This window comes from Cyanistes caeruleus, chromosome 24, assembly GCF_971803275.1.
Source record: "Cyanistes caeruleus chromosome 24, bCyaCae1.hap1.1, whole genome shotgun sequence".
NCBI classification, from domain to species: Eukaryota; Metazoa; Chordata; class Aves; order Passeriformes; family Paridae; genus Cyanistes; species Cyanistes caeruleus.
This window is the reverse complement of record NC_141724.1, coordinates 1744456-1770557: the sequence shown is the minus strand read 5'-3', so window position 1 is coordinate 1770557 and position 26102 is coordinate 1744456. Positions and strand designations below refer to the sequence as shown.

Here is a 26102-nt window from a genome sequence, read left to right as displayed (position 1 = left end):
TTTCTTCATCACTGCCCCTGAATTCCCACCATAAATGGCAGGAATTTAGGAAAAAAGTGTCTCTCTGCTCTGAATTGGTGCCTGAACTCCTTTTTCCCAATTTTTCACCTGGAGACAATGATGGCACAGGCTCCATGGAAACCCTGGACTCCATGGAAACCCTGGGAACTCTGAACTCCTTGGAAACCCTGGACTTTCTGGGAATTCTTTGTGCTCCCCATTCCCAGCAGGAGGAATTTCCGCGGTCCCAAGCTTTAGGAAGCATCAGGAGCTTCCAGGGCTGTCCCTGCAGCTCCTGGGGACAAGGCAGGAGCTGCCTCAGCCCAGCTGAGCCTGGAGCTCCGGGATCTTTGGGATCACCAGAGGCTGGAGCTGGGAGGAGCTCCTTTCCTCTCCATCCTTCCCTCTCTCCATCCTTCCCTCTCTCTATCCTTCCCTCTCTCCATCCTTCCCTCTCTCCATCCTTCCCTCCAAATCCCAGGCATTCCAGTTCTCTCCCTGTCTCTGCACACCTTTAACCCCTGGGCTGTATTTTAGGAAGCTCTGAGAGGTTTTAGGGAGGATCCCAAGCCTTTTCCTCCTGTTGGTGGCTCTGGCTGGGCTTTAAACGTAGGTTTTTGTCGTTTCCCGAGGTCTGAATGCCGGATTTGCAGGTGCAGATCCTTCCCCGTGGCTCTCCCAACCCTGGATCAACGGAATGGCAGAAGGGACTGCCCAAAACAGGGCTTAGCAAAGCCTGAGCTGCCCTGTCTGGAGAGGGATTTCCTTGCCACCACCTGGGCTAAAAAGAATGAGGAACTGGCGTTTAAAGGGAAAACTGCTCGTCAGGGCTCAGCCAGGAAATTCTGGGATTGGGATTGCCCAGGCTGGCGCTGTTTTCTCTGGGATTGAGGAATCAGAGCCGGGGAAAAGTCCCTAAAACCACCCTTGGGATGAAACCAGTGGCAACACCAATCAATTCTCGTTAACTTTGGTCAACTGCTTTACTGGGAGACAGAGATTTCAACAGGCAACATCAATTCCCAACCAGTCCTGTGGGAGCTCAGCTCAGCGTTCCTGCTTTTCCCAGCCTCTGGAGTGGAGGGGGCTCCTCAGCATCCCAGTGCTTCCTTGGGATGTCCGGCAGCCATCGCAGATGGAATTCAGAGCCGCTTCCTGGCTGGATCTCAGCCTTTGCAGTCCCAATCCCAGCCTGGAATTTTGGCTGGATGAATTCTCAGTGCGGGGCGATGAATCTGAGTCCAAATCTTCCTTGTTGTTCCAGCGGTGGCTTCCTGGAGTTTCCCATTCCTCTTTTCATTTTGTCTTTTTTTAAAAGTCCTTCTCTCAACTCCTCTGAAATCGGATTTATTGGCACCTCCATTTTTAGGCAGAGCTGCCCGAATTAGGGATTCTGGGAAAGGAACCCCTTCTCTCCAAACAGAAAGGAAAGAGGCAAACAGGGTGGCAAATCCACCCCCAAAGCAGGTGGGATATGGGAAAACACGGAATTTGCACCTCACAGCTGAGACAAGCACCAGGCTGGTGCGGCAAGTGAACACCAGAGTTGTAAAAAAAGCTTTTCAGGCTGGGGCAGAGCTTGATCCTCCCAAGGATTTGTCTCCTTGGGTTGGTTCCTGCAGGATTTGGCGCTTTTTTTTTTGGTGGAAAAAAGGATCAATCCCGTCCCACAGATGCTCCGAGCTGGCTGTGGTGGGATGGGTGTCCCTGAACTCCTCAGTCCCCGTCCCCACATGGAATTCACTGTACAGAGTTAAAAAAAAAGTCAAATTTAGCAGTCTGGTTATCTCATACATGGCTTCAATAAGGCAGAAAACCTATGGATACAGTGAGGGGGAGTGGGGCAGTTGGCTGCAGAATTCCTGGAGAATTCTTCGTTTTCCTCATTTTCCTTAAAAAACATTTAATCGGTTAAAGACCCATGTCTTGTACGAAAGCTTCTGTTCCTCCAAACCAAAAAGACAAAAAAAAAGCTGTTTTTAATTTCTTCCTCCCTTCCAACCAAGTGGTCCAATCCTTTCCCCACGGTGCCGCCCCGCTCCCAAGTGGGATTTGCTGAACGTCGCCTCGTTCCCGCGGGATCGGGAGGAATCGTGTCCGGAGCCGCGTCCGGGGCGCGGTCAGAGCTCCAGGGAGCTGATCAGGGCCACCATCAGCAGGGAGTTGGTGGTGATGACCGCGACGTGTGGCGCTGGCCTCGTCCCCGAGTCCTCCACCATCATGCTCGTCCCTGGAAAAACCGGGAACAGGGAAGGGGCGGCTGTGGGGTGGTGCGGACACTGCGGGGAACTTGGGGGAAGTGAGGTTTTGTGGGGTTTTTTTGTGTGTTTGGCACTGATAAAACTCCTGGGAATGCTGGGAGCAGGAATTTGGGGGTGGGCACTGAGAATTCAGCCCTGAATTTAGGGAATTTGCTGGAGCTGTGGCCCCACGGAGCTGGGATTTCACTCTTAGTGGAAAACTTAAATGGTTTTTAGTTCTTAACTCTTGGGAAGTTGGGTGTTGTGGGGTCTCGAGGCTGCAAATCCTAAAGCTGGGTCAGGCTGGACTGAGTTTGGGAAGAGTCAGGAATTCCTATGAGTGAACAGCACAAGGAAACCAAAGGCTGATTCCAGGAAAAAACAATTCCAGAAAAGCCCAGTTCCAGAGTCTCAACCTAAAACACTGCGGGAGGATGTTCTCCCATGGCCCTGGAAGGGAGAGAGGGATTTTAAAACACAATTTATTGGGATTGTGCTGTGGCCAGGATGGGAGGGGCGGACTGAGTCCTTCCTGTGGCTGAGCTCCTGTCTCGGAGCTCCAGAGCCTGGGGAGAACCTTGGAAAGGGGAATTTGGGCATGGAGAGGGCAATCATGGAATCACATTGATGGGTGTGGCCAGAGGAGCGTATTGGTGGGCGTGATCAGTGGGGTGGGTGTGGTCAGATGGGTGTGGTCAGTGGGGGTGGGGGTGGTCAGTGGGATGATGTGAGTGTGGTCAGTAGATGGGCGTGGTCAGTTGTGCAGGTGTGGTTAGTGGGGTGGGTGGGGTCAGTAGATGGGCATGGTCAGTGGGGTGGGTGTGGTCAATGGGTGGGTGTGGTCAGTGGGTGGGCGTGGCAGGAGGAACACAGGTACCGCTGTTCCGAAGGATGTGAACTTCTGCCGGCGTCCCATCCCCGCCAGGTCCGGTCACCCGGATCTGGACAAAGGCGTGGGTGAAATCCTCGGGGATGGGGATGTCGATCTGGCTCTTGCTGGCCAGGTACAGGGTGGGGGCCGAGTGGGAATCCTGCCTGTAGAGCATCTGTGGGAAGAGGGAACGCTGAGTTCCTGTGATTTCCTTGGATCTCCTCCAGGAGAAGCCCAGCCACGCTGGCCGTACCTTGTACCCCGTCACTGCCGACTCGTCTGCCTTGGCCACCACGGGGTCCCACTTGATGCTGACTGTGGAGCCGGAAAAAGTCCAGGAGATGTTCCCAGGTGGCCTTTTTGGTGCTGAGGGATGTAAGAGCAGACAGGGATTGGGTAAATGAGGGAGTGAGGAGAAGGCTGTGCTGGTCCTGCTGTCCCCCGAGCCTCGGCAGGGCTGTCAGCTCTACGGGGCATTCAAAGGACGTCAAACAAGAGCACTGAGATCAAAGCTTGGGTGATTTTGGGGGATCCTGTGGAAAGTGGAGGGGTCAGGGCTCACTCACGAGGTCTCGTGGTGGTGACGTTGGTGGAGGGGCTGGGGGGGCCGGTCCCTGCCCGGTTGTAGGCTCGCACGGACACGTGGTAGTTGGTGTTGGGGTTCAGGCCAGTGACATGAGCCGATGTCACCAGCCCTGCCGTCCTCACTCTGTCAGCCGCCTCCTCCTTGTCCCCGTCCTTCCAGTAGCGGATCTGCATGGAGAAGGACAGGATGGGTTTAGGAAGGAGATCTGCAAATCCCGAGTCAGCCCATGCTGAAGGGCCTTTGGGTGTTTGTGTCCGTGTATTTTGCTTTGTGTGTGCCCAGGAATGAGGCCACGGCCTCCTGGGAAAGGCAGGCAGGAAAAACGGGATGAATCCCTTTAATCTCTCCTGAGAGAGCAGTGCCAGCCCCGTTAGAACCACGTGGTGTGAATTATCCCCACCTCTGGAATCACAGCTGTTTCCTTTCACCTCACATAACCCGGGGGAGTTTCCCTTGCTGGGCTCTCAGGGTCTCCCGTTCCCATTGGAATCTCCTACCTCGTATCCCAAAAGCACTCCGGTCACTTCTCCCGGCTCCACAGGCTCCCAGGACACATCCATCTCCGAGGACAGGACAGACTTGGCGATGACCCTGTAAGGAGCCCCTTTGGGCTCTGAAAAACAGGAATAAAATCCTTTTCCTGACTTTGGGCCCTGTTGGGAACAAAAGGTTTTCCCGCAGCATCATCCCGCGGGCAGACAGCTGGTGTTGTGTTACGGAGCGAGGGGAAGGGATTTAGGGATTTAGGAGGACGAGCAGGGCCACAGCTGTGAGCTCTGGGATCCGTGTCTGCCCCCAGGCTCTGGGGTGGTCGGGGCTGGGCTCAGGGAATTGTCACTCTGCGTCTTCGGAGGAGTAGAGGAATGTTGTGCTGGAAAAGCCATTCTGGGAGCTCCTGGATGGACACGGATCTGCAGGTGTCTGGCTGAGGAAAGGCGGTGGGTTGGACAAAGCTGGGGAATTCTGAGTCTGAGCAGACATGGAATGGTTTGGGTGGGACCTTAAAGCTCATCTGGTGCCACCCTCTGCCATGGCAGGGACACTTCCCACTGTCCCAGGCTGCTCCAAGCCCTGGCCAGCCTGGCCTTGGACAGTGCCAGGGATCCAGGGGCAGCCACAGCCGCTCTGGGAATTCCATCCTGGCCACCCTCACAGGGAACAATTCCATCCCAAGATCCCATCCAGCCCTGCCCTCTGGCAGTGGGAAGCCATTCCCTGAATCCTGTCCCTCCATCCCTTGCCCCCTCTCCAGCTCTCCTGGAGCCCCTTTCGGCCCTGGGAAGGGCTCTGAGCTCTTTCTGGAGCCTTCTCCTCTCCATGCTGGACATCCCCAGCTCTCCCCCTGCTCTTTACCTTCCTCTGCCGAGTACACGATGGCCGTGAGGCTCTCAGGGCCCTCCCCTTTCCTGTTGTAGGCCTTGATCTTCACCTCGAAGGGGGTGTAGGGCGCGATGCTCTCGTTGCGGTACACGAAGTGCAGCGACTCCGCGTGCGGCACCCGCGCCCTCAGCCAGGCCTGGCTGCCCTTCCTCCGGAAGGACACAATGTACCCAAAGCCATCTCCGTTCTGGTAGTCCCGCAGCGTGGGCTGGGAAGAGAAAGGGAGCCTTGGTCCATCCAAACCAGCCTTTGGTTCATCCGAATTGGAATGGTGGTGCTGATTTCCCGAAGGAAACATGCGCTTGGTCCATCCAAACCAGCCCTGGGCTCATCCCCACGTCCAAACTGGGATGGCAGCGCTGATTTCCCCCCTCAGAAAATGCCACGTGGTCCCCCCGTGGTGCTTTCCCTGTTCCCAACTCACCGTCCAGGTGATGATGAGCTCGTTGGGAGCCCCTCCGCCGCCACCAAGCCCGGACGGTGCCACCGTCGGTGCTGTGAGGTCCCCAAAGAAAAGCAGAGTCTGGGTTAAGGAGGTGGGAACGATGGAGGAGCACAAACGCGGCGTGACACCGGTGACACCGGATGGGACAGATCCCAGGAAAAGTCTGGGCTCTGTTTTCAGCCATGAAAATCCTGGCTGGAATTCCAGCTTGTGCCCGACCAGGTTATTTAGGGGCATGGGACAAGGATTTGGTTTTGGAGAGGACAAGGATGGAACTCAAAAGCAGGGATGTGGAGGGGAGTTTTATTAGGAAGAAGCTGGTTTGCATTTGGTGGATTGGGTGCAGTTCTCCTGCTGTTCTCCCATCCCTTCTGTCCAAGCAGCTGGACATGGAATGAACATTCCCAGCTGGATGTAGCGCTGGGAAGTGCAGTTCTAACCCTGCTCATCTTCGACACAGAAATGGGCAAAAAGGTGGAAAATCCTGTGGTGGCCTCAGCTCCAGGAACTCTCCAGGAGATGATTCATCCCTTGGGACCATCCCGGGCGGGGACAGGGACCTGCAGTTGTCTCCACACCCACCTGCTTCCTTGGTCCGGATTTTGCTGGAGGGCAGACTGGGCTCCCCAATTCCCAGGATGTTGCTGGCCAAGACCCGGAACTCGTAATCCATCCATGGGATGAGGTTCACCACCTGCGCTGTCTCCGCGTTGCCCTCGATGTTTACGGGATCTGTAAAATCCAGTAACAGCAGAGGGGAAGGAATAGAGCGAGGAGCAGCACGGAGCCAGGACCGGCCGGTGACCGGTGGCCTCGGTTTGTCACCGGTGCCACCGTGGGGACACTCACTGGTGCGCATCTGCTTCCATTGGCTGGACAGGAGGGTCCGGGCCTCAATGAGGTACCTGGCGATGGGGCTGTGGTTGTCAAAGCCGCGGCTCCAGCTCAGCTGGACGCTGGTGTCACCGATGTCCCTCACCACCACCCCCCCGGGTGGGCCTGGAGGTCCTGGAGGGATGGGAAATGTGTCACTGACATGGAAGATCTGGAGGTTTATCCCTCTGTGCACTGTGCAAGTCCTAAATTCATATCCGGCCTTTCTTTTCTGGAAGCTGGGAAGCCTCCCCGCCAGCTTTAGGCTCTGGAAAAGCTCCTAAGCCTGATTGGAAAGGTTGCAAAAGACCTCCAAGATAATCAAACCCAAGTTTTGGGTGAAAATAAAACCCACTAGGCCATGTGACAGAATTCCTGGGTGTGAGGTGGTTACAAGGAAGGAGCAGCTGAGGCCACAGGCCGTTGCCACGTGCCATTGCTCTGTCAGGAGCAGGGAATGTTCCCACAGGGAATTACCTCTGACGGTGAGCGTGGCTGACTCGGACGCGCTGTCCACCACGGTCTGGGCCGTGCAGGTGTAACGGCCCGAGTGCCGCAGCTGCGCGTTGGAGATGCTGAGGTCCCCGATGGCCTCCTTCTGCAGGGCAACGGGAGAACACAGGGGCACAGCATCAGGAGGCGCCCGGTCACAGCCCAGAGTTCAGAGTGGTTTGGGTTTGGGTGGTTGGGTTGTGGTGAAGGTGGAGAAGAGGGAGATGGGAAAAGATTCCCCCATGGGTGATGGAGCTGGATGGATCTGAGATGGATCCAGTGATGGCCAAGGCTGAGCCTGTGCTGGTTCTGTTTGGCTTGGGATGGTGATCAATGAGTGATCATTGAGTAATCAATGAGTGATGGTTGAGTGATCAATGAGTGACCATTGAGTGATCACTGATTGATCATTGAGTGGTTATTGAGTGATCAGTGAGTGGTCACTGATCAATCATTGATTGATCACTGAGTGATCTCTGCCTGCCGTTATCCACAGGTCTTTCCCTTTCTCCTCCGGTTTAGGAAGGGAGTGATCATGGAATCATGGAATGGTTTGAATTGGGAAGGATCTTAAAGCCCGTCCCATTCCACCCCAGCTGTGGGCAGGGACCGCTTCCACTATCCCAGGCTGCTCCAAGCCGTGTCCAACCTGGCCTTGGACATATCCAGGGATGCAGAATTCACAACCTCTCTGGGCAAAGTGATGGAGCAGCTTTGGTGGTCACAAACACGCAAATAACGAGCGTGGAATTAATTTTCCATCCCTTTGGATGGTCCGGAATTCCCTCCGGATTTACCGCGCTGGCTCGCCGGTAGTGCCCCTCGGACTTGTCGAAGTCAATGGGGAAATCATCTAGGGACCAGGTGAAGGTGAGGTCCATGGTGGGGTCGTGGGACGCGTGGCACTGCAGGGTGAGGTTCTCGCCCACGTTGATGTCGGCGCTCGATGGTGCCAGCGTGATCTTGGTGGCATCTGCAGGGAAGGAGCGGGAAGGGCCGTTAGCTGCAACGTCCCCATCCCATTATCCAAACCCTTCCAGCTCCTCATCCTGCTCCAGCAGCTCTTCACAGGAGGAAGAGGAGGGATTAGGAAATAGAAACGCATTTTTTAAGGGCCGTTTGTTGGTGGCTCAGGCAGAAGTTTTGCTGCTCTACCTGAAATCGCTTTGATTCCCTGATTATTCTGTTTTTTGGGAGTATAAGGAGGGGAGAAAGATCACATCACTCATTCTTAGCCGTTTCTTGCTCGATTGACCCCAGATGATCATCCCTACCTCGGACAGAGAGGATTCCAGTGCTGTTGGCTTTGCCCATGAAGTTCTCGGCAAAGCAGGTGTATTTCCCCTCATCGGATTTGCTGATGTTCTGCAGGATCAAGGTCCCGTCCGCCGTAATCGTCACCCTGCAAAGGAAGAGCAGCCACACAAAGAAAGTTAAAAGATCCGCTCGTGCTGGAGATTTGGGAATCTCCTCTGATTTTAGAGAAACTGTTGACAAAATCAGGCAGAAAAACATTGCGTGGGAGTTTGCTAAAGAGGAAATTAGAGGACTAAAAAAATTCATGGATGCAGCAGCAGATTTGGATCATCGAGTCCAGTCTTCTGATAAAAAATAAAAAGATTTTAGCTGCATTTTCTAGGTGGGAGCTGACTCTGTGCTGCTACCTGCTGCTGTTGACCAGGAGTTCTGTCCCTTTGGTCCAGAGCACGGTGGCTTTTGGTGCTGCTCGTGGTTGGCACGGGATGATGACCTTCCCACTCCGGGCTGCCGGGATCAGGCGCTTCACCGGGTTTAGTCTAAAATCTGGAGCTAAAGCTACAGGGATAAAAAAAGAGGATTAAGGCACGATTAGAAACGCTGCCCTGGGGGGAATTTCAGCGGGAATAGATTTGTTGTTGGATGGCTCGGTAAGAGAAGCGAGGCAGAGTCTGGAGAGCGGAATAAGGGAGGAATTCCTCGGCTGCCGGGTGGATCCTGATGCCTGCCAGGCAGGAATTATGTGGCACACGAGTGGGACGGAGCGATGGGAATGACCCTAACAAGTGCAAGGTCTTTGAGAGACACAACAACAGCTGCTTTGGAACATGTCGAGGATAATCTCTTCAATATCCTGACCAACACAGACATCCAGCTTGCCTGAAACTCCTCCTGGAATTGCAGATGGAATTGGGATTTACCTGTTGGCCTCGGTGTGTTGTTGTTGAGCAGTTGGTGCTCAAGGCCTTTGATTTATCTTTGGCATCTCCATGAGGAGATAAACTTTTGGAATAACATCATGGAACAAGTTTGGCAGCAGTTCAGCTCCAGTCACCATCCATCAAAGCAGGCGGAATGGAGACTGAACTTTTCGGTTTTGGACCTCTTTCCTCCAAAAAGGAAGAATTTGTAGTGGGAGAGAGGTTGTAGTGCTGCTGCTGGATGTCCTGTCCACTTCCCGTGGGCAAACAAATTTCTTTTTGTTCGCTTTCACACAGAATTTACACAGGATTTAAAATTTAAGGGCTTGTCTTGTTGAACCAGAAAACATTTCAGTGGTGAGCGAAGCAGTTTTTTGCCTGCTCTTATCTCACTGCGACGTCACAATGTCAGGATCACACCAGGATATTAGGAAGAGATTTTTTTTTCAGTGTCCCATTGGAACCCAGAGCTCTGGGAGAGAGGAATTACCTTGCACTGTTAATTCAGCACTTGCATAAACTGTGCCATGCTTGTTCTCAGCCACACACTGATACATGCCAGAGTCCTCCAGGACTAGCTTGGAAAATCTCAGCTCTCCACCGCTCACTTCGATGCGGTTCTGTGCAAACAAGAGGGTGAACCCATTAGATGAGAAAACAAAAAAAAAAAAATATGCAGCTCAGTCCTCGGCTGGGTCAGGGTTGAGTTTCATCACAGACTCCTCGAGGCCAGCCTGGTTTTCCATGCGGGAAAAGACAGGATTTGTTTTTATGTCTGTGAAGCCACTCTGCCACGTTGCCGTGCTGTGTTTGCCGAGACACCTGAGCAGCAAGGTGCAGGTGACACCAGGACAGGCACGAGGCGCTGTTTGTCCTCCCTGCTGGCCGGCTGTGAGTCCCTGCAGCTGCACGAAGCAATGGCTGGGATGGCAGCGCCAGGAGAGGGGATTTGGGGATGGTGCCGTCGCTTCGCAGCCCGATGGGGGCACATGGAGGAGGGAGGCGGGGGTGAGAACCCGGGCAGGGATGCAGGAGCGAGGCAGGAGGAGGGGCTGGGGCTGGAGGAGCGGGATCAGAGCTGGCTGGAGGGTACCTGGGACGTCAGGGGCTGCCCATCCCGCAGCCACCGCACCGTGGGCCGCGGTTTGCCGGAGGCCACGCAGCTCCAGCGCAGGTCGGACCCGATGTCGGCCTCCGTGTCCGAGATCACGTCCAACCAGTCGGGCTGGGCTGCAGGGGACAAGAGAGAGGGGGCAGAGCCAAGGAGCTCAGCTGAGAGGTGGCAGTGCCAGGCTGGCAGAAGGATGTCCCTGTGCCAGTGCCGCCGGCACAGTCGTTGGCACAGCGGGACCTGCCACGGGAACAGCCTCGGCCGTTTGTGCAGTGAGAGGCACGGCCGGGTCCTGCTGGGCTCCAGCTGCACAAGGTCAGGGCAGAATCCAGGGCTGAGGAATTGGTTTCTCTTCGTGAGATTCAGCTGTTCCTGAATCATCGAATCATGGAATGGTTTGGTTTGGAAAGGGACTTAAAGGTCCCCCAGTGCCACCTTCTGCCATGGACAGGGACATCTTCCACCATCCCAGGCTCCTCCAAGTCCCGTCCAACCTGGCCTGGAACACTTCCAGGGATGAAACCACAGCTCCTGTGCCACCATGCCCATCCACCCTGTGCCAGGGCCTCACCACTCTTGCACTAAGGAATTTCTTCCTGGTATCTCCTCTAAACCTTCCCTCTCTCAGCTTCGGGCTGTTCCTGAGCTTCAAGAAAAACTGGGATCAAGCCAAGGTAACCATGGGAAGTTTTTTAGCTTGACTAGATCTGGTTAACAGCTCGGAGCATTAGCCCCTGTGGAAGCTCCTCAGGCTTGGAGAGGATCTTGAGCACGAGCCAAATTGGATTTTTATCACTCTCCTTCCTTCCCTGGTTCCCTGATGTTTGCTGTGATGATTTTAGAGCCCGTTTGGAGCTCTCTCTCTCCCCTCACTACGGCCCAACTGTGCCCACTGGGGAAAGGTTTCCCTGAGTCCTGCAGGTCTTGGTTGGGGCTTGGCAATGATTTAATTAGGGCTGGTAAGAGCTCGTGGTTTTCATCCCAAACCCTCAGAGCATCGCCTGGGGCACCTTGGCATGCTCTGGGAAGTTAAAATGTGTTCCCTGGGTGAAGGACACGTGTTTAATGTGTCCCTTTTGATGAAGGACACATGTTTAAAGTGTTCCTTGGATGGAGGACACTTCCCTGGGTGAAGGACACGTGTTTAATGTGTTCCTTGGATGGACATGTGTTTGCGTCCCCTTGGATGAGGGACATGTTTTTGGATGTGTCCCCTGGGATGAGGGATGTGTTTGGGTGTGTCCCCGTGGATAAGGGATGTGTCCCCTCAGATGAAGGACACATTTTTGGATGTGTCCTCTGGGATGAAGAGCACGTTTTTGGGTGTGTCCCCTTGGATAAGGGATGTGTTTAGGTGCGTCCCCGTGGATAAGGGATGTGTTTGGGTGTGTCCCCATGGATAAGAGGTGTATTTGGGTGCGTTACCGTGGATGATGATGCGGCCCTGGTGGGTGTCCCTTCCTTTGGCGTTTTCCGCCTCACACTCGTACGTCCCCTCATCCTCAAATCCAGCGTGCTGGATCTGCAGCAGGGGCTCACTGCCGATCCACTTGGAGGACTGCGGCCCATCCAGCTTCCTCCACTTGATCCGGGGCACGGGGCTGCAGGAAAGCCGAGCCGGTGAACCCAGGCTGAGCTCATTCCCCATGTGACCACCCCTGACCTGTCCCACTGGGCCTTGGCTTTAGCCAGCTCCTCCCTTCTCCCATTTCCCTCCATCTCTGGTCCTCCATCGGAGAGAGGAGGTGTGGAAGTTCTGCCGTTCCCTCCCCATCCCAATCCCCATCCCAATCCCCATCCCCATCCCCATCCCAATCCCCATCCCAATCCCCATCCCAATCCCCATCCCCATCCCCATCCCAATCCCCATCCCAATCCCCATCCCAATCCCCATCCCGATCCCCGCGGACGCTGCACTCACTTTCCAAAGGCAAAGCACTCCAGGGTCACCAGCTGCCCGGTCAGAGCGTAGGTGTCCGTGGGGAACCTGGCCTTGATGCTGGGTGGGAACTGCCTGGCATCTGCCATGGGGAAAACACCGCTCAGGGCACCTGGGTGACACCGAAATGCCACCCAGGGGGTCTCAAAGGGCAGAGGGACACATGAGGTGGCTTCCCAACCCTTTTGTGTGTTGGGGTGGGGGGACAGAGGTTTCATTTTCTTCTTCAGACAGCTCTTGCTGAGCTCTCTGAGAATCTCTTGGGAACATCTCAGGGCTCCGTAATTCCTGAGAACCACAGAATCCTGGGATGGCTTGGGTTGGGAGGGTCCTTAAAGCCCATCCCACCCGTGCCATGGAATTTCCACTATCCCAGGTGGCTCCAATCCGTGTCCATCCAGGCCTTCCTCCTGTTTAATTCCCTTTTCCCAGTACCAGAATTATCCTTTAAAAATAGAGAAACCCCATGGGTGGAGTGGAAACAGGGAATCTTGGAGAGAGAGCTGCTTCCCTCCCACCCCAGCCCCTCCGTATTTTTGAAGCTCTTAAGGGAGGCTGGAGAGCGATTTGGGCGCTGTGGAGGGATTTGTTAATTCGGACTTTTCCCATAAGAATTGGCATTTTTGGGACAATCCCACAGCACTGACCCTCTGCAGCCAGGCTGAGGCGGGAGAACTTGCTGAAGACGCTCTTGGTGATGAAGTCGATGTGGCTCGTGGCAAAGCAGGAGTAGTTGCCCAGGTCCGAGGCCTCTGTCTTGGCAATGTAAAGGTTGCCCGTGGTCTGGGAGATGAAACGTCTCCCGTCGGCCGGGATAAAATTGGGGAATTCGTTCAGGAGCCACCGGTAGGATAAACCTTGGGGAAAAAGGAAAGGAATAAACTGGAGGGGTTTGTCCTCCCAGGTGGGATGGATCCAGTGGGATTCCAGGCTTGGGTGGATGGATCCAGTGGGATTCCCAGCTGGAATTGGCCCTTGCATGGACACACCAAGTTCTGCCTCTGCTTTGTTGTGTTACAAACTCTGAGTTAACCCCAAATTTCCTTCCCTGAAATTCCCAGAAAATTCGGGAACCCCGTGCTCTGCTGTGTCCCCCTTACCTGGGTAGTGGGGTGGGGGGCTGCAGGTGAACATCACCCCCCAGCCCTCGGTGATCTTCACGGGGTCCCGCTCTTCCGCTGAGAATTCCTGCAAAACTGAACAGGCAGAGTGAAACCCGGACAGGAACAACAGCTGGAGGAACCTCTGCGCTTTCTCTGCCCCTCCTTGGCTGGGTTTGTGCAGAGGGAGATCTCAAAATTATCACTGCCTTTCTCCGTAATACTCCAAATTCTCCAGATTTCTATGGAATTGCCAGGGGATTTCTCCATGGGATGGTGTGTTGGAGAGATTCTCTCCAAGCCTTTCTCCAGGCAGGCTCAGTTTAAGCCAGTTTAAGCCAGGCCTAACTGTGATTGTGTTTAATTCACCTGGGGGTGCCAAACTTACAGCCAAAGCGGAGCGAGGCCTCCCTGCTCACCACGGTGCCCCTGGAATTGGATGCCACGCACTGGTAGGAGCCGGAATCCTTGGCTTTCACGGGGTTGCTGATCACCAAATCCCCGGCCACCAGCCTGTAGCGGGAATCCGGCTCCAGCTTGAGCTCCGTGCCGTTCATCTTCCACCTGCCAGAAGAAATGGGGGCAGGGATAAATCCCCGTGGGGCTGGGCCTGCTGGTTTTCCAGCTGGGGTGGGGCTGGAGGTGGATTTGGATCTGAGCTGTGACCTGGGAGGGGACTGGAATATCTCAGAATTGTGGGATTGTTGAGGCTGGAAAATCCCTCTGGGATCAGCGAGTCCGAGCTGTGCCCGATGCCCACCCTGAGCCCTGAGTGCCACCTCCAGCTGCCACCTCCAGGGACGGGGACTCCAAACCTCCCTGGCCACTTCCAAGGCCTGGCCGCCCTTTCCATGAGGAAATTCCTGCTGCTGTCCAAGCTGAGCCTCCCCTGGCCCAGCCTGAGGCCGTTCCCTCTCCTCCTGTCCCTGGGATAACATCCCAAATCCCCCCTGGCTGTCCCCTCCTGGCAGGGACTTGTGCAGAGCCAGGAATTCCCCCTGAGCCTCCTTTTCTCCAGGCTGAGCCTTCCCAGCTCCCTCAGGATTCTCCAAACCCTTCCCAGCTCCCTCAGGATTCTCCAAACCCTTCCCAGCTCCCTCAGGATTCTCCAAACCCTTCCCAGCTCCCTCAGGATTCTCCAAACCCTTCCCAGCTCCCTCAGGATTCTCCAAACCCTTCCCAGCTCCCTGAGCTCCTCACAGGATAAGGAATCTCATTCCCAAGTCAGTAATTCTCCATACATAAAAGTGGAGGGGAGAAAGCAGAATTCTGGATGTTTTTATCCCGTTCCAGGCGCAGAGGGAGCCCGGAGCTCACCTGTAGGTAGCGGGAGGATTGGCCCGAGCTCGGCAGGACAGGGTGACCTTTTCTTCTGCAGAGCCCTCAGGGAAGAGGGTGTGGGACGGCTGCTCCTCGAACACCGGCCCGTAGTTCCGCGTGCCGCTCTGGGCTTGGCACCAAACTGCGGGAGAGGGGAAAACCTGCTCAGCTCCGCTTGGCTTTTCCTAAAAAAAATCCTCCTCTTCAGTTTTGTAGGGTGTGCCCAGCAGCGAGGAGGAGGAGAGAAGGAGCGATGTGACAACCCCACCCCATCTGTCAGCACAGCCCGGCCCTGGCTGTGGGAACACAACCTGCCCTTCCCACCGAGCATCCCGCGCCATTCCCGCCCTTCCAGAGGGACCAGCATCCCTGGAGACACGTGGAGGAAGGACCAGGGACCTCCTGGAGCACCACAGCTGGAGCTGGGAATGTCCCCTTGTCCCTGAGGTTCCTCCTCTGCCTGCACAGACCTTGCCTGGTGCGTTCTTCCGAAATCCTCTCCAGGGAGAGGGAGGAGAGGGGAGAACCAGGATTTTCACGGCTCTGGACACACCTGGCAGGTCCCTTCTGTCCCTGCAGCTCCCCCAGCTCCTGACACCTCAAACCAGTTGGTTACTGGTGTGGAAACCAGGACAAACCAGTGCAAACCAGTACAAACCTGTGCAAACCAGTGCAAACCAGTACAACCCACTGCAAACCAGAGCAGACCAGTGCAAACCAGTGCAAACCATTCTGTTCCATGGCTGGGATGAGCCTGAAGCCGCTTTTGGGGTGTTCAGACACAGGTTTCACTCTGGTTTTGAGAACGAGGAGGAACAAGAGGGACAAAGCCCCCCCCGCCTGATCCACACCGTGCCTGGGCCACCCTTTGGGGACAAAGTGCCACTGGCAAGTTCCAGCTGCCTTCCTGTCTCAGATAAACAGCAAATTCCAGCGGATCCCCTTCCACGCAGGAGAATCCCAGAACCCCAGCCTGCTTTGGGTGGGAGAATCCCTCAAGCTCATCCCGTTCCACCCCTGCCGTGGGCCGGGGCAGCTCCCACAGCCCGGGGTGGTCACTGGAAGGGACACTGGGAGCGAGAGCCAGGCAGAATCCACCTGGAAATCTCCTCCTCGCAGGAACAGCCGGTGGGATAATTGCCAGCACGTCTGTCCTCCTTGTCCCTGTCCCCCTGGAGACGCCTGGCCCTTATCAGGGAAGGAGCCACCAGCACTGATAAGCTCCGAGCTGCTTCCCCGGCTCCGGGATCCTTCCCTGCTCTGTAATTGAATTAATGAGCGTCTCCAACCCGCTGTGCCAACGCCAATCTGTCTCCTTCCCCGGCTGCTCAGCGGGGCCGCTCCTAAACGAAGCGATTCCCGGGAGCGGGATGTTTTATGGAAGAGCCACTTCCAGCCGGGAACGGCCTGGGATCAGCGGGAGCAGCCCTTGACCCGCGGCTCCCGGGGTTGGCCTCGCGCTCCGGCTGCTCCAGGAGGAGGCTGGGATGGGATGGGATGGGATGGAAGAGGGGATCTGGTAATTGGCTCTGGGCTGGGAGCAGCTGCTCCCCGTGTCCCTGCTCCAGGCAATTATCCCAGCTCCGCCAGGATCGGCTCGCGGGACGGTTCCCTCACACAGGGAGAGGCGCTGAGCTGGGATTCTTTGGAATTAAGGAAAAGCAGTGGGTTTGGGGTTGTTTTCCTTCTAGGATGGTCCCGTTCCTAAAGGGAAAACTGGAAATCTTCTCCTGCTTGGGTCAGTGCTGAGGGAGTCCCGGCTGGAATAAACTCTGCTGATCTTGGGGGGAAAACAATATTGAGTTAATGGGGAATTAACAAGAAAAGATTTAATTGCGTGCTGATAGATGAGTTAATTGTGCTCTGATAGATGGCGGTGATAGGACCGAGGCTGAACAGCTTTAATTTTGAGGTTAATTAGAGAGCATAAGGTAAAGAATTTCTATTTATTTAACAAATAAAATATCTATTGGTACCACTTCCATCCCTGCCCTTTCCCGTGGGATTTTTTTTATTCCAATCAAGCCAAATCAGGCTCGTCCTCCCTCCTGATCCCACCCAGAGCCAAGCCCGTGTCCCCTTGCTGTCCTCTGCTGTCCCTTTGTCCCTGCCAAGGTTACAGCTGCCAGTGCCAGGCATCGATTTTCCCTCTTGGAATCGATGCCAGGACTTCAGGTGAGTTTTAATCCACAATTCCAAGGTGCTGGGGGTGAAACGCTTGGATTTCGCTCATTAAATAAATCAGAGGTTGATTAAAGCAGTAATTAAACTGTTACGAGGTGGGGATAAGATTAAAATGAAGAACTGATCAATCCCAGAACTTCTGAGACTGATCTGCCACCCCAGAATTCCCAATTTTTAACGTTGCCAATGCAGGATCTGTCCTGGAGCTCTGGTGTTCGGAAAACAGGGAGAAGACAGGCACAAAATAAAGGTTTTTAAGCCAAATTTCAAAGGAGAGGAGCGACCTGTTGGGAATTTTCCATGTTCTGTCCAGCTGGGAGAGCTGGAATGACAGGAAAAACCCCACCACGCCCCTAAAATAACCTTCACTATTAGGGAAAATGATAATTAGCACCAAAATAATGGGAAACGGGTTAAAAATGAAGATTTGGAGAAGCAGCTGCAGGGAGGTGACTCCAAAGGTTCCCTTTTGGGTTATTTCGGGGATATTTTTAGGAATATGCTGAGAGCCAGGCCTGGAAAGCCCAGGTGTGCAGGAGGCTGCACTTTGTGCTGAGCCCAGGAAATGATGGATTTCCTCGGTGGAATGTTTTCCAAGCTGAATTCCTTTTTCTGAGAACGTCCACAGCCTCTGGATCACGGGAGGGAGCTGGGTAATAAATTGGTTTTGCAGGAAATTTATGCCCAGAATCCTGCTGGATTTGGGTTTGTTTTTTTTTTTGAGGACCGGCTCTCTGAGGAACCGGGGTTTTATTTTGGGTTGTTTTTAATGAGCACCTTTCTGAAGAACAAAAGGTCAGGGCTTGGATTCCCATATTTTCCAGAGGTTTTCCCAAATGAACAAAGGCCAGGGAGATTTGGGGATTTTAGAGCAGTCTCTGTGCACTTCAGAAGCTTTAAATATTTAAATCTCGCTCCAGACCTGGATGTTTTGGCTCTTTTCCCACTCCAGAAGGTTTCCCTGAGCCTCATCCATCGCCCCCATCCTTTTGTCCCAATCCCTCCTTGTATTCCCAGGATTTCTCCCTGTCCCTCCAGAGCTCCACGGCACCATCAGCCAAAGCTCAGTGAAAATCACCCTCCCAGACATCCCGGGATTTTTGGGGGGTTCGCCTGAACTCAGGTGCTCGATGGGAGACCCCAACTCCGGCTCCGTGGCCGCGTGGGGGTCGGGCCAATTTCCAAGCGGGATAATTGCCTCCGGATCCAGGGCAGCCCCCCCTGCCTGGGCCTCCTCGGGGATGCAGAGAACATTAAAAGGTAATTAGATATTTATGAGGATGGGCCTGCAGCGTGCCCGGCGTGATGGATTGGCTGGAGGACATTATCCGGACTCAGCTGGAGAGGAAATGTCTCCCTGCGGAAAAGGGACCTGCAGGGAGCGGCCTGAGCCTCCCCGAGATCCAGGGATGGGGTCTGGAAATGGTCCCCAAAATCCAGAAATCAGCCCCAAAATCCAGGAATGGTCCTTGAGATCCAGAACTCCTCAATTCCTCCTTCCCTGGGGTCTGGAAATGGTCCCCAAAATCCAGAGGTGCTCCCTGAGCATCCAGAAATGATCCCTGGGATCTGGAATTAATCCCTGAGATCCAGAAATGGTCTCTGAGATCTGGAACTCATCCCTGAAATCCAGAAATGCTCCCTGAGATCCAGAAATCCTCCCTGACATCCAGAAATGCTCCCTAAGGAGCAGGGGGATCTTTGCAGGGGTTGGCCAGCAAGGAATCCCAGGAAAAAGTGGGATGGGGAGCGGGATGAATCCCACTGGCAGGAGGAAATTCCTCCTGCACCTCCCGAAATCTGGGGTTAGAAAGGAGAAATTGTGTCAAACATTCCTGGCCCAAGGGGATATCGGGAACAGCGCAGACACGGAACAGCCCATCCCGAGATTTGGGATTCGGCCGCATTCCCGGTGGATCCCGGCTGATGTCCCGCCTGCTCCAGCCCCTCCCGCCGCTCCCACGGGAATCTCTTACCCAGGAAGGTGCCGACGGCCAGGGAAGCGTGGATGAATCCAGCGGCGCCTCCCATCCTGCGCCGGGTCCTGCGGAGCCTCTACGGGCGCGTGGGGACAGCGACCCTGGCGGGGGGGACACAGCGGGGTCAGCGGGACCCTTCCAGCCCCAGATATTCCATGGAGCTGCAGTTCCAGAGGCTCTGGGGTCAGCGAGGCCTTTCCAGCCCCAGATATTCCATGGAGCTACAATTCCAGAGGCTCTGGGGTCAGCGGGACCCTTCCAGCCCCAGATATTCCATGGAGCTGCAGTTCCAGAGGCTCTGGGGTCAGCGAGGCCTTTCCAGCCCCAGATATTCCATGGAGCTGCAATTCCAGAGGCTCTGGGGTCAGCGGGGCCTTTCCAGCCCCAGAAATCCCATGGAGCTGCAGTTCCAGAGGCTCTGGGGTCAGCGGGGTCCTTCCAGCCCCAGATATTCCATGGAGCTGCAATTCCAGAGGCTCTGGGGTCAGCGGGACCCTTCCAGCCCCAGATATCCCATGGAGCTGCAGTTCCAGAGGCTCTGGGGTCAGCCGGACCTTTCCAGCCCCAGATATTCCATGGAGCTGCAGTTCCAGAGGCTCCAGGCTCCAGCTGTGCCTCCCCGCTGGCCCCCAGCCCGAGCGAGAGTCACTCCAGGGCAAAATTCCAGCTGTGCCCGGAGGAGCGGGAGCGGCTGAAGGAGCTGTTTTTGTCCCCGATGGGACAAATCAGGACGGGAATTGTTGTCCCTCCTCCTTTGCTGTTTCCCATTCTCCCCCGTTCCTCCATAAATTCTCCTTTCCAGGAGTTTTTGATGGAAAACTCCGAGCCGGAAGCACACCGGGTGTTGGCGGGGGTGAGGAGGGAGGAATAATTTGGATTTTTGTGAAAATAAAGAAGATATTGGGAAGGAATTCTTGGCTGGTGAGGGTTGGGATGCCCTGCAATGGGATTTTCCATCCCTGGGAGTGTCCCAGAGCAGCTTGGACAGGGCTTGGAGCACCCCGGGATTATGGAAGGTGTCCCTGCCCATGGCAGGAGTGACACTGGGTGGGCTTTAAGGTCCCTCCTAACCCAAATCACTCGAGGATTTGGGGATTCTTTGACAAAATAATCTTTACTTGAAACTCTCATAGTACCAGGGCATTTCCCGATGGCCTTCCCAGTCTCCTCCACTGCCTCCTGCGATCCCAAAATATTCCCAAAAATCAACTCCCCCAACCAAACCCTGAGCTCTTTGTGCTGCTCCCCGAGCCCTCTGCGGGAGCAGCTCCACCTCCCGCACCTCTTCCCGCGGAACTCCAGCAGGGATTTTGGGCTGGTTTATCCCTCTTTGTTACCAAACCCTTTGGCAGCAGCGCTCCCCCAGCTCGGCAGGGCCTCATTTCCCCAGAACACCCCGGTGAGGAGCTGAAGATGCTGCCAGCAGCTCCCGGGCCGCTCCTGCTGCTCATCCCCCCTGCTCCAGCTGGTGCCGCTTCCACTCCCGTCCCTGCCCATCTGTCCGCTCCCGAGCCCTCCGAGCAGGGATTAACCCATCCCATGGGATTCTCTGCCCCTTTCCAAGCCCTCCTCATTACCAACCGCACCTGAGCAAACAGCCCGAGCCCAGCTCGGCTCCCCGAGCCCCTCCGGCCGCAGAAAACACCCGGCCCCTTTGTGTCCTCACCCAGAGAGGAGATTTTGCTCCCAGCATCCCAAAATCCCGGGATTTTATCTCGCCTGGGTGCGAGGGCTGGATCCCAGCGCTCCTGAGAGCCGGGGAGGGGACACGGGGAGGGGACAGGGAAGGGACAGACCAGAGCGGACAGAGCGGACAGACAGGAGAGGACAGAGAGAGGAGACAGAGGGGTCAAGCAGGAGGGGACAGAGGGGACTGACGAGAGGGGACAGAGAGGGGACAGAAAGGGGACAGACAGGAGGGGACAGAGGGAGGGGATGGACAGAAGAGGGAAGGGACAGAGGGGACAGAGAGGGGACGGAGAGGGGACAAACAGGAGGGGACAGAGGGGATTGACAGAAGCGGACAGAGAGGGGACAGCCGCCCTCAGCTCTGCTGGGATTTTGTTCCCTGACAGGCCCCAAAATAAATCTGGAGCTTCATTATCGCGCCTGGCCGGGGACGGAGGAACCGCGGCCAGAGGGAGGCGGCAGCTCCTGGTGGGAGAGGCACGAGCTGTGACAGGGACAGGGAATTTGGGGACGGAGCGCAGCGGGGCGGGAGACGCTCCCACGCAGAAGCCGCTGGTTCCAGCAGCCCTGGAGTGGCTCGGTCACATGGAGTCACTTGATGTCACCGAGAATCCTGCCCCAAAGAGCGTCCCGAGCCCACGGCCCCGCGGCCAACACTGTCCCTTTGTTCCCCTGGCCTGGCCCTCCGCCCTGGGGACAAGGGGCAGCTTTGAGCCGGGCGCGCTGGGGGCTTGCAGGAGATGCCAGGCCCGCGCTAATTAATGAGTTGACTTTTCCAAATCTCTGCAGTTCCCTCGCTCCGGGGTTCGGGGGAGGCGGCAGCGGCGGAGCCGCTCCTGCACCAGCGGCCGCAAGTTAAACTCGGAGTTTTTGCTCAGAATTCTCTGCTGAGCTCCAGGAGCCGCCTGGGCTTTGCCTCCTTTGTTCCCTTTCCTGACACTTCGAGAACAAACAGGAACGAGTGCAGGACAGCTGGATTTTGTTATTTTTTATGGAATCTGGGGCTGGTTTGGGTGGGAAGGGACTTTATATCCCCATCCTATTCCAGTCCCTGCCATGGGCAGGGAGAGCTTCCACTACCCCAGCTCCAACCTGACCTTGGACCAGGGATGGGGCAGCCATCTCCAGAGCCGTGATCCTGAGCTCCTGGTCCTGGATCTGATCCCCAAATTCTGATCCTGGATCTATCCCCAGCTCCTGATCCCGGATCCGACCCCAAACTCCTGATCCTGGATCTGATCCCCAACTCCTGATCCTGGATCTATCCCCAGTTCCTGATCCTGAATCTGACCCCCAGTTCCTGATCCTGGATCCGACCCCGAGCTCCTCCAAAGCTCGGGAACACTCTGCACTGGATATTGAGCCCTGCTCTCCTCCCTGGTTGGGGAAGGGCCACAGGGAGCAGTTTTTTCGCTCTTGCCGGGGTGTTTTGACAGCCCCTCGAGAGCCCGCTGCTGTCCTGAAAGGGGATCTGTCACCGCCGCTAATGGAGGCTGTCACCGATACCTCCGGGAGCCAGGAGGGATGGAGAACTCCACATTATCCCTTCCCTCCGGAGCCTCGGGAAGATCTGGGAGCGATCCATTAGCAGGGAGGCAGAGTCAGGGAGCTCAGGGAGATTTTGAGGGGTGCTGGGAGAGGAGGAACTGCCTGGGACAGCACCCACTGCATCCTCTGGAGGATGATTCCAGCGGGATTTTGGGGAGGTCGGGGGTGGATTTTGGCAGGAGATGTCCTGCGCTATCCATTACCGGGATAAATCAGTGTAATTCCATCTCCTGCTCTCAGCCACGAGAGGAGCATTTGGGATTAAGTGGGGCAGCTCCTTCTGCCGCAGCATTCCCCAGGGAAGGATCGCTCCGGAGGGGGGGCCAGGCTGGAATTCCTCCTGTGCCTCTTTTATTCGGGATGGTGGCTAAAGCTGGAAAGGGCAGGCGTGTGATGTTCCCTGGATTCTGACTCTCAGAACCTTCCCAAGGTTGGGGACATCGTGTCCATCCCGGCACAGGAGGAACAAACGAGTTCATTGTCACGGGTTCGTCCTCCTGGAAATCAGGGATGGATTGAGAGGAAAACTTTGGATTCAGCCCTTCCCAGATCTGTCAGTGGCTCCAGGTCCTGCAGGAATTCCAGGCCACTCCAAACCCGTCCTGAGCAAGAAAACTTCCAAACGAGGACCAAAACACCCCAAAAACTGACCCCAAACTGCAGTTTGGGGGTCTCTGCTCTGGTAGGGGTCAGGACCCGATGTTGGGTTCCCAACCACAAAATGTGTCCCCAAAACACTTCCGGAGGGTCCCACATCCCTCTGTCCTGCCCAGGTGGGTTTGGATCGCTGCAGCTCTAAACTCTCCCTCCAGACTCGAATTCCAAGGGAAAGCTCAGCCCAGAGCAGCTGGAATGAGGCTGGAAGTCTGGAAATCCACCCCGGAGTGATTCCAGCGGGAATTCGGGAGGCGATGTCCGCCCCAGATCCCGGTTGTGGCTGGTGAAGCCACAGACATCCCATAGGGCACATTCCCGGTGCTGCCAGCCCCGCTCCGGGCGCTGCCGAGCACGGGAAATGTTCCCTTTTTCCGGGAAATGTTCCCTTTTCCCGGGAAATTCCGGCTGTTCCCGCGGGATGGGCCGGGAAGAGGCGCTGATCCAGGGGGGGATTTCAGGCAGCCAGGATGGAGCTGAGCTCCCCAGAACAAACCTCCCCATTCCCGCTTCCCACTGCCCTCTCCAGGCCTGGATCAGCTCCGGGAAGCTCGGCCTAAAGCCGGGACTATCCCGGGCTCCTCCCGCCTCCCACTCGCGCTCCCGGTGGCGTCAGAGCCTTGCTGTGCCTCAGGTATAAATAGCTCCTACCTGCTCCAGCCCCTCCCGCCGCTGGAAGCGCTCCTGGGAGTCGGGAAAAACAAGCGGAGAGCTCGGGAAACCTCCTGGAGAAGGGGTTGGGAAGGGAAGCTCTGATCCAGCAGCGAGAACCTTCCCGAGGGTTTGGGGTTTGGGGATCCCTGCCTGGCTCCGGGGATCTTCCTCAGCCTCACGGAGCTCCTCAGCCCTCCCAGTGCACCGCTGGGTGCTTGTACTGGTCATACTGGGGAGGGACAGCAGCCCCGAGGGGACCCTGGAGTTAAAATCGCCCCTCAGGTGATCCCTGCGGTGGTGCTGGTTTTGTTTTGCTCCTTGGGATGCTCCAACCCTTCTCTCCTGCCCTCGGGTTTGGGATTCGGGCTCCAAACATTCCCAGCCTTAGCAGGGATCAACACTAAACAGATTTTCCTGTCCCACCCTGGTTTTTACGGCTCTCCAGTAAATAATAAATGTCCTAATTTGGGATCAGGATTGCTGGGCAGGGCTGGGGTTGGATCCACAGCCGGCTCCGGGCGGGAATGAACCTTGGATCAGCCCAGTGGGATCCTGGATTTTCCAGCAGGGAAACATCAGGGTGTTTGTCATGGAAGATAAAAGATTTTGGGTTTAGAGAAAGAGATTTTGTGCAGCCGGAGAGCTGCGCTGAGCAAACCCGTGGGAGATGGGGAAATCCCCATTGCAAGCTCCCTGAAAACCTCGTCCCAAACTCCCTGAAAACCTCATCCTAATGTCCCTGAAAACCCCATCCCAAATTCCCCAAAACCTCATCCCAAACTCCCTGAAACCTCATCCTAAACTCCCTTAAAAGCTCATCCCCATCTCCTTGAAAACCTCATCCCGATCTCTCTGAAAACCCCATCCCAAACTCCCTGAAAATCCATCCCGAACTCCTTGAAACCCCATCCCAAATTCCCTGAAAACCCCATCCCGAACTCCCTGAGAATCCGAGCTCCCTGAAACCCCATCCCGAGCTCCGGGCCGGGATGTGGGATCCATCCCCGACCCCGGGAATGCGCGGCCGCGCTCGGCGGAGCCGCCGGGAGCTGCCGGCAGGTGCGGGGAGAGAAACCCCTCCAGGGCTCAGCCTCTCCTCAAATATCTCACGGATAATTTGGATTTTGAGCGTTTCCAACGCACCCGGCGTGGCTGAGCAGCTTTAACGTGGGCTCAGCTCCACGTGGATTCCCATTTCCAAGGGCCGGGAGCAGGTGGGATGAGTGTGGGGGGAATCCTAACGGCTCGGCTCGGGGTTTCTGCCATTTATGATTTATTTGTGGTAAATCCGACCAGAAAATCCTAAGCCAGGCCGTCAAATCCTCTGCAGATATTCCAAAGGGATAAAAGTGACCGCTCTGTTTTGTAGGAATAAATCAGGGGATGGATGGAGCATTGGGAATCCTTTGTCTCACTTTACCTGAGCCCCCGGTGCAGCTGGGCTGGACAGAACCCCCCCAGCTCCCATTTTCTGGAGTTTCTGGGAATTCTGAGCCACCCTGTGGGAAGCTCAGTTATTTCTGGAAAGTTTGGGTTTTTCTGAGCAAAGCAAGAGGTTTCTGTGCTAAATCCCAAATATCCAGCCTGGAGAGGTTCATTTTTTGATCCTAAATCTCCTGCAAGTCCCCTTGCTCCAGATTTGCGCCCTCAGAATTCCTCGTGGATCTGCCTGGGAAGAGCAGGGCCGGGCTTTGGGAAAGCCTTGGGATTTCTCCCAGCTCCGGGATGCAGAGGCTGCTGCCTCCCATCCTCACAGCAACCGGTGTTTCCCGGGAGAGACGCGATCTCCTGGGAAAACGCCCCGGTCCAGCCCTGGGAATAACGCTGGGGGCTGGTGGGAGTTGTGGCCAGCCCGGGGGAGTTTTGGGGTCAGCGAGGGTGGGGTGAGGAGGGAGCTCGGGCACTTTGAAGACACGAAAAGGAGCCCCAGGAAGCGCCCCCAGTTTTTTTCCCTGCCCCCGGCTGTTTCCCCATCCCAGCGTCCATCCCTCAGGGAATGGGAGCAGAGGGGTGCCCTGACTGTGGGTGACCCCCCGTGCCCTCGGGGAATGGGGTGGGAATGGATCCGTGGCTTTTCACTGGATCCCCCACAGCCCCGAGTGCGCCTGGCACAGCCCCAGACCCCCAAATCCCCCCGGAGCACCCCCAAATCCCCCCCCTCCCCTGGGATCTGCCCTCGGGAAGGTGAACTGGGACACCACGGCCTTCCTGGAGCCCCTTCCCTGGAGAGGAGACCCTGGGGCCGCTCAGGGCTCTGCCAGCTCATTCTGGGGGTGCTGAAGGAGTTTGGGGCAGCAGAACCCCCTGTGGATCCCCCCGGCACGCCGGAGGTGCCCGACCCCACCAGCGCGCTCCCGAATCGCCTCGGGCCGGAGCGCGCCGGGAAAAACCTCGCGACAATCGCTGAGAACCGAAATATTCCCCGATTTTTTTTTTTTTTTTTTTTTTTTTTTTCCCTTAAGAGACATTTCAGCTGCCAGCCGCCCTGAGCTCGGCCGCGCAGCGCTGCCACAAGTGCCACCAGCGCGGCCCCCCCGCTCCCAACTCCACCCCCGGCTCCTCTCGGGGATGCCCAAAGCACCCCCAGCTCCTGACCCCATCCCTGCGGACCCCACAGAGTCCCCCCCGGCCGGAGCGCACCCAGCACGAGTCGGGAATGCTGCCCCGAGCCCTCCGGGAGCTCTCCGGGATGCAGCAGAGCGGCACGAAGCGCTTACCTGGGCCGGGAGGGCAGCGTGGGCATCAGCCGGGGGCCCGCGGGGCCTGGCGGCTGCCGGGGGCTGGGCTGGAGGCAGCGCTCGGCTGGTGGCTGGCCGAGTGTGGATGTGTGTGCCCAAAGCCACTGCAGCATCTCTGCATT

The 26102-nt window shown here is 56.2% G+C and overlaps 2 protein-coding genes across 6 annotated transcripts in view; one reads left to right on the top strand and one right to left on the bottom strand.

Annotated features, from left to right (window-relative positions):
- Positions 1-16518, top strand: part of RBBP5 (RB binding protein 5, histone lysine methyltransferase complex subunit) — a 36046-nt gene extending 19528 nt beyond the window's left edge. The window contains exon 14 of the mRNA XM_086861631.1: positions 14743-16518. Coding sequence (XP_086717757.1) covers positions 14743-14750 — 8 coding nt within the window. The 3' untranslated portion in view covers positions 14751-16518. The remainder of the gene's footprint in view (positions 1-14742) is intronic.
- On the bottom strand, positions 959-26102 carry CNTN2 (contactin 2). 5 transcript variants are annotated; one of them, XM_086861624.1, is made up of 23 exons: positions 25960-26102; positions 18695-18798; positions 14532-14676; positions 13603-13778; positions 13215-13310; positions 12762-12971; positions 12097-12196; positions 11601-11776; positions 10158-10294; positions 9555-9684; positions 8552-8702; positions 8162-8289; positions 7685-7860; positions 6873-6993; positions 6372-6530; positions 6105-6254; positions 5502-5572; positions 5051-5285; positions 4195-4310; positions 3678-3864; positions 3365-3477; positions 3118-3286; positions 959-2230 (listed from the first exon to the last, which is right to left on the bottom strand). In XM_086861624.1, exons 2-23 carry the CDS (start codon positions 18747-18749, stop codon positions 2121-2123), a joined length of 3111 nt encoding a protein of 1036 aa, XP_086717750.1. In that variant the 5' UTR covers positions 18750-18798; positions 25960-26102; the 3' UTR covers positions 959-2120. The 5 variants fall into 5 exon arrangements, with proteins under 5 accessions (XP_086717750.1, XP_023798046.2, XP_086717747.1 ...); XM_023942278.2 differs by lacking the exon at positions 25960-26102 and adding an exon at positions 20364-20867; XM_086861621.1 differs by lacking the exon at positions 25960-26102 and adding an exon at positions 19160-19520 and having other exon boundaries at positions 18695-18978.

Excerpts from the sequence above, each read along its gene's own strand:
- CNTN2 (XM_086861624.1), bottom strand. The coding sequence starts at position 18,749 with ATGGGAGGCGCCGCTGGATTCATCCACGCTTCCCTGGCCGTCGGCACC. Across the intron at positions 6,255-6,371 it reads ATGGAAGCAGATGCGCACCA|ATCCCGTAAACATCGAGGGC; the intron begins GTGAGTGTCCCC and ends TGGATTTTACAG. Across the intron at positions 3,865-4,194 it reads GAGTGCTTTTGGGATACGAG|ATCCGCTACTGGAAGGACGG; the intron begins GTAGGAGATTCC and ends TTCTCCATGCAG.